The sequence below is a fragment of the Vidua macroura genome, chromosome 6, assembly GCF_024509145.1.
Source record: "Vidua macroura isolate BioBank_ID:100142 chromosome 6, ASM2450914v1, whole genome shotgun sequence".
Classification (NCBI taxonomy): domain Eukaryota; kingdom Metazoa; phylum Chordata; class Aves; order Passeriformes; family Viduidae; genus Vidua; species Vidua macroura.
In genome coordinates this window covers 7,156,572-7,177,720 of record NC_071576.1, presented here as the reverse complement: position 1 = coordinate 7,177,720, position 21,149 = coordinate 7,156,572, and the positions used below count along the sequence as shown (strand labels likewise).

The following is a 21,149-nucleotide window of genomic DNA, read 5'->3' as shown; positions in this document are numbered from 1 at the left end:
ATACAGAGTAATTTGAGAGTTTTCAAAACATGCTTCAATATTTTAATGGGTAGCCAAAACAGTAAGAACTGACAAACTAGGTCTGTGAGACTGGTGGAATCAATGTTTCAATTCTAACACCACATTTCTCCTCCTCAGCAGCCTTTTAGCCCCAAGCAACATAAGCTAGTGAAACCAACAGATATAAACAAAGCATGTCTGCAATAGTGCAAGTTCCTACCTCCACATTATAGAGGAACTTGAAGTTGCTAGGTGCCTGGGATGCTCTCTGAACAGCTCGGGCCAGGGCCAGGGCTCCTTTCCCTCCCTCTGCCCAGTGAGTGCACTCCACAGCATCGAATGCTCCTGCCTCCTTTGCATGTTGTACTACAAGGGCCAGTTCAGCCTTTGTATCTGTCCTGCAAGGAGAAAGTTTGCATGTTTGTACCAGAATGCACACACAGTAAATTCATGTTTGTTCTTGGCAAGATCCAAAATGTGTCCAAAGAAATCACAGCTACCAGAAACCACAGCCTCCTCCTTGGCTGGCATCAGCTTTAACACCACAGCTCAAAGTACTTCTGCTGCATAAAAAGACCACACAGTGGTTGTTTGCTGTGAAGTACAACATGCAGAGCCCAATTCATGTATTTTCTAACAATGCAAAACTATGGCCTTCCAGTATCTGAAACTGGAGCTGGAGAAAAACTTACAAGAGCACACAGTGACAGGAGCAAAGCGGAATGGTTTCAAACTGACAGTCAGTTTAGATTGGACACTAGGAAAAAATTCTTTACTGTGAGGGTGCTGAGGCACTGGAACAGGTTGCCAGGTTGAAAATGTTCCTGGAAGTGTTCAAGGCCAGACTGGATGGGGCTCTGAGAAACCTCATCTGGTGAAAGGTATCCCTACTCCTAGCACGGGAGTGGAACCAGATGATCTTTAAGGTTCCTTCCAACCCAGGCCATCCTATGGTTTTATGACTATGGAAATGCTGCCAACAAAACATCAACAGTACTGAGAACAAGAGTTTGTGTTAAACACAGTATATGAAGTGCCACAGTGTTACACCCCTGCACCACCTCCCCATCCCAGCCCACTCACTTGAAAGCATTGACAGCCACGACCACGGGGACACCAAACATCCGCGCGTTCTGGATTTGCTTGTTTAGGTTGCTGCAGCCTTTTGCCACCAGTTCAAGATTCTGTAGAGAAGCAGCAAGCATATTTTATCAGGGGCAGGGAAACTTTTTTTTCAAACACACTAAATCAGAAGCTAAATGTCAAAATGGAATGAAACCACAAAGGCAAATCCATAGTGCTGCTTCTGGAGCAGTCCAGACCACTGCAAGCTCTTGGACAGGAGACAGGAAAAAGAATGACTACTTCTAATGATCACTGGTTTCAGCTCCCAAATCAAGTATGAGAAACCATTTTTTATCACCCTTTGTTAAGCTTAAAAAGTTAATACCTGTTCTCATTAACTCCCCACAGTAAAGCCTCAGTTTCCTCTCTGACACATTTCTCTTTATATATAAAATATCACCAGCAGTGAATTTCATGACATCCATTTGAAGTCTGTGGCAACAGCTTTCAGTTTACATACATTTACATTTTGCAGCATCAGAGACTATTCCTGGAAATTCAGGCATTTCATCCCTTCCTATGCAAAGGATAATATATACAGAAGCTCCAGGAGTGAAAGAGCTGCAGCAGTGTAAAGAGCCTGATCTATTATCCAAAGGGTACACAAGGATTCGAGGCATAAGGATGGAAGGTGAGACTTTAGTTCACTTTCCTCGCTTGCAAACAAGGGGGGATAAAAACAAAAACTGCTGCTAAGGAGAGAGTAATTAGAAAAGCACTCTGGATATTTTCAGAGACAGTATTTCAGCTAAGCAATTACTCCACATTGAGAGGGTTGGGGAAACAGAGTAGATACTACTATGAAAAATTGAGCATACAGACAACTGTGTGAGTTAAGGAGAAAAAAGAGGCTCTGAACACTGCCTAAGCCAAGGACAATAAATGCTTAAAAGAGCAGAGTCAAAGTAACATAATTAAAAAAAAAAAAAAAAAAGAACATTGCAGCTTATACGAAGCAGCCTTTCTGTGGCAGCTAAATAAGTGACACACTAGTAATCCAGGCATGCACTGCATGACACCATCATGTCATGACCACAGTTAGCTGGTCCACTGTCACAACAGCTTAAAGATTACCTCTTCTGTGTACTCCTTTGGCAAAGGTACCCCAGCAGTGACCTGTGGAAAAAGGGAAAGAAATGGAGCCCCATAAGAATTTTATCCATGACAGCAATCCGCACTTGATTCTTATTAAACAGTATCAAGATGCAAGACTCTACTCCACGCTGATCCTTTTTATTTCTAAGAAAAAAATAAAAGGAAGGAAAAAAGACTGCATGATAAAATATAACTCACTACATGACTCACTCTGGGACTGTTACAAGTGGCCCAGCATGCCTGCACTTCATTAGGGCAATAAAACAAGCAGGTATGAACCTGTAACGTACTACAATGAAGCTGCTGGCAAACAGGGAAATATCAATTCCTTTTACAACTGTGATTTTCAAGACGATTTCAAGCTGATCAAATGCTACAAGGCTTTAAGTGACTGGAACAAAACAACAGGAACAGCCCCTCAGACCTACTGGAAACCTCCCCCAGTACTTACTGCAGGTCCTCCCCCATGCATTTTCAGAGCTCGGACAGTAGCAACCAACACCACCACGTGAGGCCGGAGACCAGAATAGCGGCACTTAATGTTGAAGAATTTCTCCATGCCTATGTCTGCACCAAATCCTGCTTCTGTAACTAGAGTAGGAAATAAAAAGAAGTTTGTGAAAGATTTCTGGGTGGAGAAATCATACTCTGATTATATAAATCAGAAACTTCTTCCAAGAAAAAAAAAAATTAAAAAAGCCTGAAGACAGCAATGATAAAAAAAGGCAGATCCGTCCGAAACAAAAAGCAAACAGAAATACCCCACACTCCACACACTTACCAACAAACCCGTCTTTACCCACAAGCTTCAATGCTATTTTGTCTGCCAACACAGAGGAATTCCCATGTGCAATATTGGCAAAAGGTCCAGCATGAACAAACACTGGTGTTCCCTAAGAACAAGGGGCATGTGGGAGAGGGAGAAAGAGGAAATCAGAAAGTACAATTTTGCAAATATGCAGCATGTCAGGAGCTAAGTACTGTGGTATCTGAAAGTAAAGAAAAACACTTTTAGAAGACTGATCTTAAAGCCTTCTGATCAGACATTTGTTATCAGCAGTAAGGACTACAGGGCAAACAGGATTATAATAATCTCCACAAGTGGAGGTATTAATCCGCTTAGGGAAAGGACAGCTAAATCCCAGCAACTCTTTGTCATTCTCCTTCATCCACACGATTTAAATTCCCAAAACACTTCTTGACATTAAAGACAACAGACCAAAGACAGAGCAAAGTTTAGTGCATTTGCTCAGGGCCATCCCACATGCCAGTGGCAGACCTAGGAGGAACCCAGCCCCCTCCCCTAGCCCTGAGCACAAAACCACAGTAAACCCCCAACTCTGAGCTGAGTAGAGCCACACTGACTGTGATGAATTAACTAAATCAGTTGCTCTAAGTGCCTTCTCAGAGCCAAGAACCAAATAATCTGTGCTCACCTCTAGTGTCTGCATGAGGTTTGGTTTAACAGTATCTTTCATCAAGACAGCCAGAGCTCCAGTTACTCCCTAAAAGAAAAGAAGGACAATTTCCAGATGTACCAAGACCTTGAGATGGTTCCTATGCAGTGTAAAGGCTCTGATTTTGTCCTCGTGGGCTTTTGGTACCAGAACCAAGAGTTGAGAAGTCACTCAACATAGAACTAACTCTAGTCAGGGCAAAGCAGAAAAATGACCTTTACATTCCTGTTAAGAGGATCTGTGATTTCTGGTGGGAGCAGCCTCTTGTTTGTGACCTTGCTGGGCCATCACTTTGCTACAAAGGCATAAAGAACAATTAATTTATGGTTCAATGCTATGGCAAGGTTAGCAGATAAGAGCAGCAAGGGAGCAACCTCTCAGTAAGTATGGTTTACTGCAGCCCATTCAGCAGCAGAAAGCAATGTTCTTAGATTTGTAGGTCTATTTGTCTTGGATTTTTCTTCCTTCTTTTCAGCAACTTGGTCTACATACTGGCCTTAAAATGTCATAACCTGCTACATCCTGCTCAAGTCTCTTGTGAAGAAATAACTTTTAAAGTCAACCTCTGTGCTGATGAGAACAATCAGGCTGACATGAAAGACAAACACTGGAGCCCACATTTCCTTCCAGGTGCAGCCACGTACCCTGCTGAATTCTCCTTCCTGTGCAACGAAAGCTTATGATTTCATCCCCACGTGCTTTGGGAAGAGAAGATGTGGGTTTGATCATTTTTGTGACTGACAGTCCAGTGGAAACCAAACCAGCTGTTATCCAGCACTTGAAAAAGTAACTAAAATTGCTGTCTTGAGTCCTGAGCCAAATGTTCACAGCAGTTATAAAAACCTTGACCCATAATCTCTTTTTCTTCCCTTTCAATTTCAACTGAATTGCAGCACTCAAAGATATGAAAGACTATTTCTTTCTAAGACATTCACTGCTTTGTTTCATTAGTTTCAATCTTGCCACATGAAAGCTTATTTAACATTTAATGGATAAGCTTTAAACTTCACTCATCTCCACAATAATGAAAACTGCAGAGCAAGATTTCCATGGCGACATTTCAGACCCGTGTCGCTCAGCTGCTCTTAGATACATCCCATCTCTAAAAACCTGCAGTCAGTTTTTGATTCCACGTTCCTTCCCAGACTTTTTTTTTGCACTTCCTGGTAGCACACCCATGACATTGGTTGCATCACAGCAGCAGGACCCAGCCTGGTCTCTGCAATCACATTTCTGCCTGCATGAGGAGTGGGTAATACGTTCCCCTAACAACATAAGCCACTGGGTGCCATCAAGTGCAAAAATAACAGGCAAGAGAACCTGTTGGATGTCTGAAACCATCCTCCATTCTGCAATTGCAATGGACAGAATTAAATATAATTAGATTTTTAAAAAAGTTAAAAAAATATTGAGATGAAAGACTTCTATCACCTGGACTCTACAGAAAAGTCAAAGAAACTCCCAAGCCAAGCACCATCTGCCTACACAGCTGATGGGCAGTTAAGAAACACTCCTGTTTTCCAGAAAAAGGGTTTAACCCAGTTACTTAAGTTAAACTGGCAGCATGTTAGGTGTAGGAATTAAAATCTCAAAGCTGCCTACAGAACTTTGGCACATGCTCTTTCTCATTCCCAACAAATGTCTCACATAGGGATTTACAGATAAATTGTTCCAGACTAGCACTTTTCCTGCAAGGCCAGAGTCAGGCCATCAATCTACTGTTTCTTAGCCTTATCCTGGGAGGAAGTATAACAAATAAACAACACTCCCACATCCCCCCAGAACATAAGGAAACAAAAGACCTGCAGCAAGATAGCAAGAGCTGGTAAACCTTAATGCCCTGTCCCACCTAGCTGGAAACACAGGTCAGGAAGAAGTGCCTGGGACACAGGGCATTGCCCTGAAACCATGGTGAAGAACCATTTGGGAAAATGCTATTTGACACACTCCACAGCCATGCCAAGAACTAACAATTATTGGAGGGACAGCTGCACAACAGTGCTGAAGCTTGCAACTGCTGCTTAGAGCTGCTTCACACACTGGTAACAGGCATCACCAGCACTATGACATTCAGCATTTCATGAAGGGAAATTAAACATTTGTGTCCCTCATCAAAGACTGCCTTACAGAGAACACACACTTCTTGCAAATACTTTGGCTTTTATAGCATTCACAGACTCCAGAAGAAGATATTTCATTGTCTGTAATTGAATTTGCAAACACTTTGCTTCTGCTCAGTGTTTTCCTCACTCCAGGGAGCCTAAGAAACAGGATGGCCAGCAGGATGCATTTGAGTTCTTCTGATTCATAGACATGCTTTTTATGTAGAAGCCACTACGTAATTCCCCTGTAACTCCTATGGTGCCAGCTGCAACTTGACACACAGCACATCACACAGGACCCTGTCGCTGCCCAGGTCACACACACACCCTCTCTGCACAAGGTGTGAAGGTGCCACACTGAAGGAGAATAACCTTCATTAACTGCAGGGGCCGGGATTTTATCTTTGTTCTTCTATATGTTAATTTTTTCTTTTCATAGAACTGTATCTCTGCTTTTAAATCAAAAACTTTCAGGAAAAAGCATTTAATGGTAATGACTCTTACAAGGTCATCTGCTGTAACTGGTTGTCCTTTTTTGCTGGAAGCTACCACCATTCTGCCAAATCGCTTTTTCATATCATCCAAGCCATCGGCCAGGGCTAGGACTGCCATGATTTCACTGCTCACCGTGATGTCAAACTGAGCCTGCAAGAGATGAATGAAGGACATGAACTCATTAAGATTCCCTCCCAGCAATTCTTGCCTCTCTTCAATCCTTAAAACAAGGCAAATCATCACCATTGTCAATAAAGAAAAGAAAGGAAAAAAATACAGACATACAATATACAGGAAATCCAAAGCATTGCTCTCAGAACACTTCATTTAATTTGGCCATTTTAAACTGGATTTTTTTCCCTGCAAAATTAAATAGAACCTACTCATTCTGTTGCTATTATGTGTCTCTCCTGGCACGAACATTAGTGATTCATGTAAGAACACGTAACACTAACAAATTATATTTTTGAAGACTGAGCTTACTAACTCATCTGATCATTGCTAAACAATACAGTAAAAGACAAAAAGCCCACCAGCAGAAAAACCAGATTCTATAGGAAATGTAGGGTAAAATTCATCTGACATAATGCAGACACTTCCACCTTAGGGAAGCTAAGCACCCTAAGGACATTTCAAGTCAAAAGAAAGAGCACAATTAATTTGAACTATAAATTTGACAGTTACTTAAGGGATGAGGGGAGTCACAGCCCAATTGCCTCTTTTACTCTATTGATTATACAATGAATCTAGACAAGCTCAGATACTGTGTCTAGTTTTGGGCAGATAATCCCCAAGCAAAACACCTGCAGTAGTGAAGACAAACCACTGTCATGACCACCTTTAGAAAGGGCACTCATGTACCAGTGTTATGCCACACACATCCCACTTTGGGAAGCCAATACTCAGGAGACAACAGGGAAGGAGGGAAGAGACAATTAAAGCTAAACACAGCACTGGTAGCAAATTTAACTATTCAGTTGAGAAGACGTTCTGCTTTCTCTTTTAACAAGATAATGGTGAAAGATGAAAACAGCTGGAGTTACAGAAACTTGCTTTAGGAACACCTTTTTCAAAGTACTTTTTAAACATGCGAGAAAAGGGAACAATTACCGTCCGTGAGAAGCCCTTCTCTGTTACAGACTGTCCAATGGTGATTTTCCTAAGGAATCTGTCATTTGTGTCCAGTACTGCAAGGAATGCAGAGAGGTAAGATAACACATTGCCCAAGTCATAAATTCACATCTTTGCCCTGTGACAAACACCCAACCAGGTCACCAATGAAGAAAAGATGGCAGTTTGAGAAAACATCCTCTCCTGAAGAATGCTAAGTGCTTCTCAACATGATTCTTACACAAAAACTGCAATGAAATTATGATACCCACAGATACAGCAGAGCCTGCACTGCATTCAGAGGGAGTCTGCATCCCTTTGTGTGCATTAACCACCAAACCAAAGCTTCTCTGAAAAGCAGAACTGATAATATTACTCCAATTGATTTTTCACCATCATTAACCAATATGAATCCAATATGAATTACTGCAGTCAAAAAGAAATAAAATGAACACTTTATAAGTAAAGTGATAAAATGGTCAGATACTATAATTTAGTGGGAATTGTTTCATATAGCTCCATTAAGTCAAATTACCTTGGAAACACAAACTATGAAATACTGGCTTAAATTTGCTGTTTCCTTCTATATGCTTGAAATATTCAAAGTGTTTTATGAAGTATTTCCCATGAGGCAGACTACTTTAGTCTCATTACATGTTATAAAGCAAATTCCAGAGAATACATTTCCTACTTTATTTTAAAAGAAAGAAGAAAAAGCAATACACCTGGAGCCTAACTCAGGAAAAAAACTCCACTTTTAAAATTCTTTTGATACTGAAATATTAAATCTGCCAGACCAGAGAATGATTCTATCTTCAACTATCCTTCAAAACCTTTTAAAAATCTGGTCTTCATTTGCTCCAGTCCCCGACAGAGCAAGTGGGCAGATTAAAACTCAGAGCAGAATCCTCTCCTTACTCACAGAGCAGTAAGGTAAAAAGGCTGTTGGCTACAGTTGCCAAATTCAACTCTCTCAGTGACTGACAAATCCAGAAACACAAACTCTCACCCATTAGCAAACTCTTACTGTTTGTGAATTCAGAGCAGATTCAAGCCCCTGTGTTAGACCCTTCAGAAATGGGATCCCAGCTGCAGGCAACTATCCCACCAAACTTAAGGAGGGAGTAACTAGCTCTGCCCTCTTTCCCATTTTCCCAGGAAACACAGTTTCAGCTGCAACTGCAAATGTCTCTTTTGACATGTTTTCTTTCATTTAATGTCTCTAGTACCTCTTTGCCATGTTATGGTGTCTGGGTCAATGTCCAGTCTCACAAATGCATTTACTTCTTCCTTTGTCAAAGCCATAGGATCAGTTTTGTTGATGCCCAGTTTCTATGGGAAGAAAACACAAATAAGAGGTATAGTGAAAATATTCACAGAAATGAACCTTTTACTGCAGCATTGAGGCTTTGGCAGCAGCCCCTGCATATTCAGAAATAAAGAGGGGCTGCCTTTTTGGGACCCTTTCTTCCAAATCCCACAAGAACATAAGATGATCCCTATCAGCATATACTGGACAGAGCTTGCTGCTGTCCAGCTCTGAAAGGGCAAGGCAGACAATGGAGCTCATTAGGGCAGGTTGTCACCGAGCTTTGTGCAAGGCACCTACAGAAAGAGTAAGAGACAGCTCTGCAGCTCCTTCCACGCCTTGCTCTCGTCATTAGTCTCACATGCTTACATCCATTTCTCATTAGTTTGCCTGGGGTCACTGCACACAGCCACACGTATTTAAAGCCACTGCTTTCAGCATGCTGCTTAAAGCAGCACAAAGGAGGAATTAAACAATTCAGTCACAAGGCTGTCAGCATCCCAGAAAGCTGGTCCTGAACACACTGAGAGGATGGGCAGTTTGCCAAGTTGCTTAATTGAGGGAAGAATTATCTCAAGAAGCCTGATAGAAGCACAAGCTTAGGCATGAGGGAAACGATACAGTTGATTTATGAACGAGCAAGGTTTTTTTAATTAACCAGACAGTTAAGTCGTATTTTTCTCCTGAAGAACAGCAGGGAAGAAGAAAGTCTGTTCTTTTCCTCTTCAAGCGTATCATTTAGAAAAGGAAATAAACAACAACAATGACAGAGATACCATCCATCTGGAGTATTAGCATTCTGTTTACATCTTGACATTCAATAACCAGAAGAGTGGTTAGGGTAGAGTTCCCTCAGCAGTCCATCAGGAGCACCAAGCAGTATGACATCATTTCTTGCTCAGCAATGGAAGCAAACCACACATTCTCTAGTGGTTTAAGACATTACAGCCAATTAATATATCAGAGTTTTACCTTCCCTATTGCTCCTGACTTCCAAATAGGCAACTGATCCAGCCTGAATACTCTACAAAGTAAGGTTTGTACCTTGAAGGAGCTCAGCAGGGCTCGGTCTGTCCTCCTAGCTGCAAGGTTCAAGCCCAGTGCAAAACTATTCATCCTCTAATCTCATTTTTGCAGAAGCCAACATGAACTTGCACATGCCCTTAAGTTTTGAGGATCAGAGGAGCTGTGGGCTGCTCAGGGCCTGCCATTCAATGACAGGGCTACTTATCTAACTGGGAATTCTTTTTTTTTTTTTTTTTTTTTTTTGGCAGAGGAGAAATTTGCCATGTAGGGAATGGGTGGGTTTTTAAAGTTTTTCTCTGTTTTCTCAATCTGGGCAAGACAAAGAAAATTCTGTATGTTCCCTTTTTGCTGAATTTTATGAATTGCCTTTTTTTGTGCTGCATTATCGACACAGCTGTCACATGGGAACCACTAATCTCTAGCTGTGTGTTAGGTACAGACACTAATTCTAGTCCTTTCTTAAACTGCATTAAGGACACTGAACTGACACCACTAATAAAGGATACTAACCTCTCTTTCTTCCCACTGTATTAATAATAGAGTATTTGATAGAGTTATAGCAATGATTCCTCCCCTTGGGCTGCATCTGTTTTCTGAGCTGTATGAAGGGTTACCACACTTCTGCACACTTTGTGTAAAAAACAAATGCCAGCACAATGACCTAAGGGACAACACAGAGGCTTCTGTAACATAGCTGTGCCTACCTAAAGGATAAGTAAATGGAACAGAACCAGAAACCAACGAGAAAGCAGCGAGCTCACCTGTAGCCTTCGGATCTGGATGTCTGAGAACTTCCTGACACCATTGACAGATGGCACCAAACGGTTGTAGAGAGCCTTGCAAAATGAAACAAGCAGTCCATCAGCACTGCTGGCACATCCGAAACAGCCTGGCCAAAGTGGGCTGGGATCAGATACATGGTAAGGGAGGATTGTACCTGGTCAGACTGAGTCTGCTCGTGGAACATGCGCGCATCAATAGCGGCAGCGACCAGGTTGTTGGCTGCAGTGATGGCATGGATGTCACCAGTGAGGTGAAGGTTAAACTAGAGGACATAAAACATATCAGTTACCTCATCCTGCTGCAATTTTCATTTATTCCAACTCACCGTAGACAGATGGAAAGAAGAGTATTAATAGTAATGTTAAAGTGGGTGAGGGTGGAGGGGGAGAGATTGCTCAGTGCAGTATGTGGAAGAGAGGAAAGAATTTCTTTAAAACATAAAAATGCCTCCCCCACATTTATGTCATTTTACAAACTTCTAAAACAAAGCTCCCAAATAAAAAGTTGTTTGTTTTTTTCTTTTCCTCTCCACCAGAACAGTTCTCACAGGCTCTTTTGGCACTTAAAAGACCCAACTTCAGCACACTCTGTGTTCTGCATTGCTCCTCCTTCACCTTCCTACTGACCCCCTCATTTGCACAGCAGGTTTCACACATACATTAGCTGAAGTGGCTGCTGCTCCCACAAGGGAGTCTGAGCTAAACTGGAACTAGCAACCTTGTGCAGCACTAGCAGTGGAGCTCTGTGGCTGCACAGAGCTCTGCTTAAGGTAACCACCCAAACACAGAATCACAGGCAGAACTTGTAGACCACGTACTACACAGTGACACTGCTAGTAGTTTTCTTAGTTCTATCTCATTAAAACATAGTTTGAGTGGGTTTGCCTGCATGAGTTATCTGGCTGCACTGTAGCTGTGAAGCTGGTGAAGGATCTAGACTGGGTATGAGGAAAAATTTCTTTATGGAAAGGGTTGTCAAGCACAGGAACAGGCTGCCCAGGGAAGTGGTGGGGTCACCATCCCTGGAGGTATTTCAGAAACATGCAATGGCACTTGGGGACACAGTTTAGTGGTGAGCTTGGCAGTGCTGGTGATCCTAAAGGACTTTTCCAACATAAATGATCCAATGATTATGGCCAGTGAGTAAAAGGTGTGGTTAAAACAATCCTCTTCATCTCTAGCAAAGCAGCAAAGGAAGAAGATGAAAAGGGGATATTAGAAAAGATGATATGACAGAATACCTTACAGCACTATTTTACTGAAGCCTTGTTACTGTGGTCTCAAAACTCACAAAGCTACAACAGAATGCAGCTAGTCACACACTGATTATAAATCCTAATTAGTAAATGCTAATTGTTTTATTTGCTTGTCTTACTCTGCATACATGCAATGAGAAGCAATTATTATTACCTTTATTCTGCAGTATGAACTCAAAAGTTTTTCACTTGCTATTTTTTTTTCACAGGATGAAAACTGCATGCAGAATTATTAAATTATGTATCAAGGTCATTATTGTAACTAGTGACTCCAGACACTTTAATTTTAACGGACATACACTGACTAACACCCCCAGAAAACTACGTGTATTTGTACCACGTGGGTCATACTTAAAAAAAAAAGTCATTTCAGCCAGTTTGGTTCCTAGAGTGTGGCTGTTTCCCACTGCAGCACACAGTCAGGTATTTTGGCTTGTCTTACTAACACTCCCAAAGAGGAGGAGGTTATTTTTCCTGTCACATCTATTCTTCACACATGCTCTTGGCACGTGACTAAATCAATATTCTGCCTCCTGAACATCTTTATCTGTTATGGATTTGCTGCATCAATTAGAACAAACAGCCACTTTTGATCGTTTCTACTTTTCTTCCTGAAATTGTCCTGTGTCAATCTACGATGTATGAGACAAAGGTAGAGTTCTACAGGCAATTACTCTGAGAGCTGAGAGAGGCACGAGAGCACATGCTACACGTGCTTTTTAATTCCCTGCCTCCAAACACAGAATTTTACTTGTTGCCAAGTCACACCAGAAATATGCTCCAGCGCCAGCCCCCCATAGGCTGAGGTCTTGGCACTGCTGATTCCAAAATTCCCTTTTCCCAGTTCACATTAGTAAATTAAAACACAAGTACACCAAAATAACTCACAGAAAGAGTCGGTGGCTGCCACAACTGACAGAACTATGCAATATTCTTCCAAAATGCATTAAGCCATTATCATCTTCTTTTCAGCACTGGGAAAATTAGGCACAGGATGTACTTTGCTCCAGGGTACACAGCAATTCAAGGCAGAGAAGGGGAGGGAAGAGAGGAACTGGGAATTCCTAACTCTATGAAGTTCCCTGACCATGAAGGCACACTTCTGAAACAACACAAGGATGGCTGTTTGCTAAAAAAAACAAGTTTTGCTGAAATCAAGCACCCAGTTCTTTCAAGTGCTACACTAGGTCACAAACTCATACATTTTCTAAGTTATCTGACTGCAGTATCTCTTCAGGGTCTGTGAGCTGTGAGTGCAATGAGGCTTTGTACGAAGAATTACCTCTTCCATTGGGACAACTTGACAATAGCCACCACCTGCAGCTCCACCTGCAGAGAGACAACAGTCAGACCACACCAGTGCAGGTGTCTCCAGCCCAGAGTGCTATTACATCTGTTTGCTTAATGGCTCCAAGAGGGCAGCTCCCACTGAGCAGCTGAGTTTAAGTCCCAACACAGTACCTTGAAGACAAAACTGAAGAACTTACCCAAAGCTCTTTTTTCTTAAAATAAATGCATTTGTAACTAGAAATAATGTAAAACTACAGTGCAGAAGAATAGTATTTCTGAATGCCATCTTTGTCCATTTAGGTCAACTGCAAGCAACAGAACAATCATACCTTTTATGCCAAAAGTTGGCCCCTGAGAAGGCTGCCGAACACAGGCAAAGACATTCTGGTGAAGGTGTGCTCCTAAGGCTTGAACAAGGCCAACAGTGGTGGTGCTCTTCCCCTCTCCCAGGGGAGTGGGAGTTATTCTGCAGCAACAAAGCAGAAAAGACACAATTACACCCTTGTACTGGGTGAGAATCAAATCCCAGGGATAAAACAGTCACCCAGTGATTGCAGTTAATGAGAATTCAAATTCTGAACTGGCTCATACTTCAGCTAATCTTCATCAATTCAAAACTGGAAAGAGATTGGCAAATCATCACATAACTGCTGCTCTGAAACAATTTGCTAGTTCTTACTGAAGGCAGGCTACTAGACCAGAAGTTTGGCTAGGAACCAGTCTGCTCTTCATAACCCTGACCTGTAGGCCAAATTCACCTGCTGGAGAGAAATGTTAAGCTACGTTCCCACTGTTTGTCACAAGTGATCAATCTACTTCCCAAACTACTACATTTTCACAAGTGTGATTTACTAAAATCCAGAGCACCTCATACAGTCACCCCACCAAAAGACAATTCCACAACAAGCCATGCTAATAAAATTTCTTTTCATCTTGTAAGTGATGTCTCAGTTCAGGAAGCACCCACCCAGTAACAACGACGTATTTGCCATCTGGCTGGTTCTGCAGACGTTTCAGAACTGAGAGCTGAACCTTGGCTTTAGTTTGGCCATAGAGCTCCACCTCATCGGGGAAAAGGCCAACTTCTTTTGCAACTTGATCAATGGGCTTGGGCATGCAAGACTTGGAGATTTCAATATCACTTAAAGAAAAAGAGCAAGATGAGTTTGCAAGTCAAAGACTTCCACAAATTCCCCGCTTCTGTAGGGAATAAACTACAAACACCTAATCTATATTTTAGAAGTTAATCTTTAAACCCTACTAGTTAAATGAATCAATCCCACAAGTGTCTCTGTTCTAATGTACCTGATAGTCTCAGAGTTGCCTTTCTAAAAATAAAAAAAAGGCCAAACCCAAAAACAAACAACAACAACTCTCCCCAACCTCCCCATTTTCCCAAATGCCTTTTGTAGGCAATGTGTTATAATCCCATATGGTATTTTGCGTATTTTCAGCTGCTCCCTGGGGATTTGAACAACTCCTATTTGAAGATACTACTGTTTTGGCATGCCAGACTGAAAATTTTCCAAAATACAAGTTTTTCACTATTTTCTGAATCAGCAACCATCTAGCTGGCCTGAAGTCTGTGAAAGTCCAAGAAGACTACACTCCAAGAGATATCACAGCACCACTGCAGCTTAGCTCTGTTTCCTCAGGAAGACCTTAGAATGCCTTAATTTGAAAGCATTACCTTGGAACAGGTGTCTTTAGGGTAAGCTGGTTGTATTGGATGGTCCACTTTCCAGGCTGAAACTTCTCCAGAAAACGCTGTGCACTCTCCACAGTGCTCTAAAATGAGCAAGTGAATGCATTAAAGCAACCATCACTGCATGAATTGCATTGGTTAACAAACAGACCACAAAGGTTTGCCCCTCCTGTCTGCCTCAGTTTGAGTTTAAACCAAAGTGCTTCTATTAAAGCATTTGATAATAATCCAAAATGAGATTCTGCTTGCTGTTTTCTCAAAAAGAAAATAAAAATCCCACCATATCTATCTCTCTACTGATCTTCCAGTGTGCTGGATTTTTTGGGGTGTTCTGTACCAGCAGGGTTTCTTAAGCAAAGCATGGAACAGAAGGAACTGGTTTATACTGTTATTCTCCTTTTTATCCTAAAGTCACCCTAAAGATAGTTTCACAATTTCAGCCAGAGCATTATAGGACAGGCCCATTTCTTATGGTTTTGAGTGACCACACTCAAAATCCCCTAAGAAACCTCCCAAAACTGAGCGACCAGAAACCTCTGTTCTAACATTCCCTAAAGTCCATCTTCTTCCTCAGTTAACTGAATCCAAATTGTCTGGACTAGAAGCTGGAAATCCTAACTAGCTTTTTCAAGAGCAAGAAGGGAGCAGCAGCTGTTTGGCAGTGTGCTGATGGTCAGCAACACCCCCCAAAGCAAACACAGAGGAGACGACCACAGTCTGCTCAGTACCTGCATTAACATGGCCACAGTCATAGGCCCAACACCACCAGGAACTGGGGTGATGAAAGAAGCCTTTTCCTTTGCTGAACTGTATGCCACATCTCCCACAACTCTTTTTCCACTGGCCTTTGTGCTGTCTGGGGATTTAAGGAGAAAAGTAAGTTACACATCACATTTCAGCAGAGCAACAGAGGAGACAGCACTGACTGAAGCTGAAGTCTTTAATTCTGCTGGAGCAAACAAAACAGAAGCTGAGTACACAGGAAGCTGCAAAGAAAGATAAAACAGCTAAGACAACATCACAAGATGAAGCTGTTATCATCATACTTCACTTGCAGAGTGTCAACAGCTCATGCAACACATCCTCCCATTAAGCACCATTTATCCTCAGCCAGACAGATCTCCCTTTCCTGGAGGATGCAAGTCTTTTCTCAGTGGCTCATTGCCCACAGGGCAGTTTGAATGAGATATAAACCAACAGTCAGGAAGAGGTGAGAGATTAAACATGGCTGACTTGTTCCAAACCCCCCAGGTTTACATTTGCTCTGTTCCATTTTGGAGGGTGTCTGGGCCTTACTATTGAATAAAATCACCTGCTTTTACAGAAACTGAAGGCAGAAAGTGCTGAGCTTTTCAGTTATCACTGCTAGTTTAATGATGGACCAGTAAATACTGCAGTTCACAGAGATCAGTCTTGTCAAAACAAACTTCACAGGTGACTTAAGAAAGCTTCAGTAGGATAAATTTTTCTCTCAGGCAATGTATTTTGCTATATCCTGCTGAACTATATGACCTGACAATTCAGAAGCAGACATAGTCCTTTTTTCCAGTGATGACCTTTAAACCCACCCATAAAGAGAGGAAGAGACAAAATGAATTAGTAAACTAGCATAGTCATCTAAGGAAGTCACTGATTACAGCACATAAAACCAGAAAATTTAAGTTGCTCCTGGAATGGCAGATTCTCACTTCAGATAAAGGACTCTAGGGAGATTCTAACCAGTGTGAAAACCTGAAAATAGATTTTAATGTTGCTCTATTGAAATATTATATTGCATACAGTAAGTGTATGTTTGAACAGAACACAATCACTAACTTTCATATACATCTGGTGAGGGGGAGGAGTGGAACAGAAACCAAACTCCTCGGCAGCTGATTATGTTAAAACCAAAGCGAGAACAAAAGTCAACATTATTTTTTAGCTGTATTGTTACTGACAATTAGCAGCTTGGATGCTTTGCTGTGTGTTTTAAGCAACACTACTTCTCCCTAAAGCTCAAAGCCTGAACAACATCACAGCTGGTAACCAGTGTTTCTGCAGTCGCTGTCAGTTTGCTGCCTGAACTGCAGACCAGCCTGGCCTTCCCCCCTAGAGACCAATTTAATTAAGGCTGCAAACAGTAAATAATGTAATCTTATTTTCTTCCAAGGATGCCAAGCAGGCTCATCAGCCATCCTGGCCAGGAAGGCTCTCAGCCCAAGAAAGAGGAAAACAAGCTGGCACTCCAAACTGCCTCATCTGTTCCACAGACACAGAGATGAGCACACGCCAAACAATCCCCCAGTCCCTGCTTCTGCACCTCACACCAAGCACTGCTGAGCACAGCCTAGGAGCTATGCAAATACCTGCAAAATATTCTTTGAAAGAAAGCTCACACACAATACTTGCCATCTCTCCTCATAATTTCACCTTCTCAATATTCATCATCCCACTCTTAAAAAATACAAACTAGTTAAAGGGAGCATCAGTGACACTATAACCATGTTGCAAAAAAGCTGCTCTCATATTCCACTCTCACGGCTGCAAAATCCCATAGCAGGGAACTTTGAACAGAGTTGCTTCCTCCATCAGGACACAGAGAGGGACATTCCAGGGACTGTCATCTCTGGGAATATCCTCTACCTGCACTGCTTTCCCTTTCTGTACCAAAGCAAGTTCCACAGGCCTGGAATAAGGCATCCAGAGTATTTGCTGGACCAGCCCTCCAACTGCAGCAGTTGGGGAGAGACAAATACAACCCAGTCTGGAAAATAAGAGGCACTTGTCTGTTCTAGTAGAGGTATCAGGAGATTGCTTCTTCTTCTCTGTCTACCTGAAGGAAATTCTGTTAATTGCAGTACACCAAGCCAGATGTGGCTGAAGTGTCTCTTCCAGCCTCCAAACCAGCACCCTTGGAGCATTCAGGCCACCCTCCATTCAAAAGCACAACAGCTGCATTTGTATGGTGCTACATGGCTGTAATTTGTCCTAACTCCAGCTTGGCAAGACTGCATGATCTATCAAATCAGTTTGGGATCTGCCTGGACAGGGTACCCCAACTAGCAAACCAAAGGCATATCCATTGCCACAACTGACAGCTGCACCTGGGAGGCACCTAGCTGGGTACACTGCTACCTGTGGTAAGAGGTATGTGCTCTCACCCCATCACATTCAAAGCACCATCACAGCTAGCAACAATATTCTATCTGTACAGTGACTTAGCTGGAGAAGCCAGCAAGCTGGCTGCTGTTCTTTCTGTAGCACTGCAATTCCCACAATTCTGGTACTCATTTCCTAAAAGATTCATCTGAAAACTTTCTCGCAACATACCAGAGAGGAAAAAAGTCAGAAAAACTCAGCAGCTTCAGAAAACCAAAGGAAAAAAAAAAAAAGAGCCTGTAGCATCCATCATTTAAGAATGTGACAGTTTCCATGATACTCTATCTAGTCTCAATTATCAAATCTCAATGCCTTTAAGTGTATTCCATGTGACACTGACTGGGCTGGGTGCACAAGAAGCTCAGACGTCAGCACACTGCTCAAGGCAGGCTAATTGCGAAGGAACACGGATGTGTCCTCAGAGATGCAGTTCACATAAAGCCTGAAAAAAGGTCATACCATCATCATATATCAGAAACACAATGGGGGTTTTATTTGCAACGTGTCAGCTGGGGAGACTCCAACCCATTCTGCTTCATGCACATCAGCAGTGACCTTGTGGGTTTTGGCAAATGGCTTAAGTTTGGGTTGTCTGGAACAAAATCATCAAGCAACAAACAGCAACAGCAGATGACTTTTTAGTTTTAATTAGATAGAGGACTAATGTTTTTAAAAGCAGCCTAATGTCAACTTTGAGTAACAAGACCACTGAACAGAAATTTCTTTACATTCTGTTAAATAATGGCAACAAAATGACTGATTAATTATGAAAACTACCTTTTAAAAGCCTTGTGGGTGTAGCACAGAAAGAGTGACTAATTTTCCATATCATTCAATATCTGTAATTTGGATTTAAAATGAGATGAAAACAGAAATTGCCAGACTGTCTGTAGCATCTTTATAAGGAAGGAGCAGCTAAGTGAAACCCTACCCTAAAATCCATTATGTTAAAGCACTTTATTCTATGCCTGAGCCATTGTCACCAATACTCTTGCACAATCTTCTTTGTTTCAAGACAACAGCCATTCAAGCCTAAGAAGTTAATGCTGTGATTCAACAAATCCACAGCTACTTTAAGAGACTGCCTGTCATTTCTGTACTTCAAAGGGAACTGCTTCAACAGATCCAAGCACGAAGTGATGACAGCAATGCCCTGTGCTCCAAAGTGACAACAGTGACAAGACTTCACCATGTAGCTGGGGCAAATTAAATAGATATTCTGTTGCAATATTTCATAGGCCTCCTCTTTCCTCTATTAATCATCAGCCTCATTGAACGCTGAATCAAGACTGCCACCGATCTGCTTTAAGAGAGTCCTTCAGACCATTGTTCTCTTTACTTTGGCATTGTCAGAGGTTGTCATCACTACTTAAGACAGACTTAAGGAGAAAGAAGTCCATTTGGACCAGAGACACCAAGGAAATAGTATTCATGAACTTAGCAACTGCATTTATACACAAACAAACACATCCCCACTTGTTATACACTGCCCACGCACCTGGCACATGGTTAATTCCACAGTCTATTACGATTGCACCAGGCTTGATCCATTCCCCTTTTACCATTTCAGCTCTACCAGCTGCAACCACCAGGATGTCAGCTTTGCCAACCTATAAAAAAATTTAAAAACAACAAACAACTGTGTATCACACTGGCAGGGATAAAATGCAGAGCTGCATGTGCAGCAAGTTGGATCAGCTTGAGCTGCAGTGAAACTGTGCTCACCCACTGCCATTGGAGGCATGGAAGGGCACTCTCAGCAGTTAAAGGCAGCTTGCCTGTTCCTTGGCAAGGACAAATTCCTGCAGCTAGAAATAATGGCCTATTTTCACACTCCTACCCCGAACTATTGCTAGTCAACACTTCACAACCTCCTCTGAACTCCTCCATGATTCCCAAGTGGATCATACAGGCTACATTTAGATAAAATTAAAGCCTGCTGAATATTCTTCTCTTCCTTCAAATATTCCTGCACATTCAGTGCTAGAAATATACCCAGCACTCATAAGACAGCAAGAACTCATTTTGTTCAGCCAAAAACAACCCCTGCACAGAACTAAGCAGTACTTCACTTGTGACAGCACTGTCTTGTGCTTTTCATGTCCAGGACTGCACAACACACAACTCCAGGGGAAGCTGTCTGTATTTCAGCACTAATATTCATTCAGGGACTATTCCGTAAATTTGACAGATCCAGTCATGAAGCTGGTGTTAAAGATGCCGATTAAAGCTCGTTGTCAGTTCCTGCACTGCTTCATTAACATTTGCTTAGGAAGCTGCTGTCCCTTGGATTTTTTTTTTTCCTTTAATCTTTGAGGGAGATAAACTATTTTTAAGATACCATTAAGTTTTAGCACTTCAATTTTTAATCAACCTAATGATGGTCTTGCTGAACAGCAACTTCATGACGTGAAGCATTGCGGTGTTTCTGATCTACTTTGTGAGTTATATTCAAACACTCCTACTCCCTTTTCAGCTTTAATACTTGCCTACAGAGCCTGGCAGTGCTGATGGCTCTACGAAATCCAAGTAGGTGGCAGCACAGCAAAACACTATTTCTGTCACTCTCACTGCTGAAGAGGAAAATGGTACCAACTCCCTGTCATAGAAAATCGACTGAAAAAAATAAAGCAACTGAGAAATCATTTGGCCTAACATTTCTCAGCCATTAGAGCAGAAGACCACCTGGTCTTTTTGATTAAAAAAAAAAAAATTAAAACAACAAAAACATATGCTGTTTTGCCAACCCCTACATGGAGATTAGGAAGGGATGATTAAATTCTCAGCACTTGCTCAAAGACAACAAAAATAATAATTTTATTGTTATAATTAAACCCCTCTAATTAAGTGCCAAAAATAACCAAGATCCTATTCCAGCGGAAGTATTTACACAACCACGCAATGAGCAGGACTGGGAAAGCAATTCAGATGAAAGACACCCCAGACCTAATGACTCACAGCAGCAGCACACTGTGCATGGAGCAGCAGCGGCCTGGAACAAGTAACTACAGCCTGCCCTTACCTCCTCAGCCAGGGTGGAGGTCTTGGAATGGCACGTGGTGACTGTTGCATTATTCCAGAGCAGCAGGTCGTGCATGGGAGCACCCACAATCTTACTGCGACCGATCACCACGGCTCTCTTCCCTGCCACCTGGACACCTGCACCACAGAGAGTCAGGAGAGAGCAGAAAAGAGGTCACTGGTACACACTGACTCTATCTGCTCTGGAGTCTTGGTCAGTTTAAATCTGGTCCTAGCA

The 21,149-nt window shown here is 42.0% G+C and overlaps 1 protein-coding gene across 1 annotated transcript in view; it reads right to left on the bottom strand.

Moving 5' to 3' along the window:
- Positions 1-21,149, bottom strand: part of MTHFD1 (methylenetetrahydrofolate dehydrogenase, cyclohydrolase and formyltetrahydrofolate synthetase 1) — a 40,154-nt gene that overhangs the window by 6,917 nt on the left and 12,088 nt on the right. The window contains exons 7-24 of the mRNA XM_053980665.1: positions 20,913-21,049; positions 19,389-19,500; positions 15,481-15,608; positions 14,738-14,835; positions 14,015-14,188; positions 13,377-13,513; positions 13,040-13,086; positions 10,657-10,764; positions 10,481-10,555; positions 8,614-8,716; positions 7,385-7,461; positions 6,284-6,424; positions 3,657-3,725; positions 3,002-3,113; positions 2,672-2,811; positions 2,200-2,241; positions 1,084-1,184; positions 221-398 (exon numbers count right to left, since the gene is read on the bottom strand). Of these exons, the coding sequence (XP_053836640.1) occupies positions 221-398; positions 1,084-1,184; positions 2,200-2,241; positions 2,672-2,811; positions 3,002-3,113; positions 3,657-3,725; positions 6,284-6,424; positions 7,385-7,461; positions 8,614-8,716; positions 10,481-10,555; positions 10,657-10,764; positions 13,040-13,086; positions 13,377-13,513; positions 14,015-14,188; positions 14,738-14,835; positions 15,481-15,608; positions 19,389-19,500; positions 20,913-21,049 (1,979 nt within the window). The remainder of the gene's footprint in view (positions 1-220; positions 399-1,083; positions 1,185-2,199; positions 2,242-2,671; positions 2,812-3,001; positions 3,114-3,656; positions 3,726-6,283; positions 6,425-7,384; positions 7,462-8,613; positions 8,717-10,480; positions 10,556-10,656; positions 10,765-13,039; positions 13,087-13,376; positions 13,514-14,014; positions 14,189-14,737; positions 14,836-15,480; positions 15,609-19,388; positions 19,501-20,912; positions 21,050-21,149) is intronic.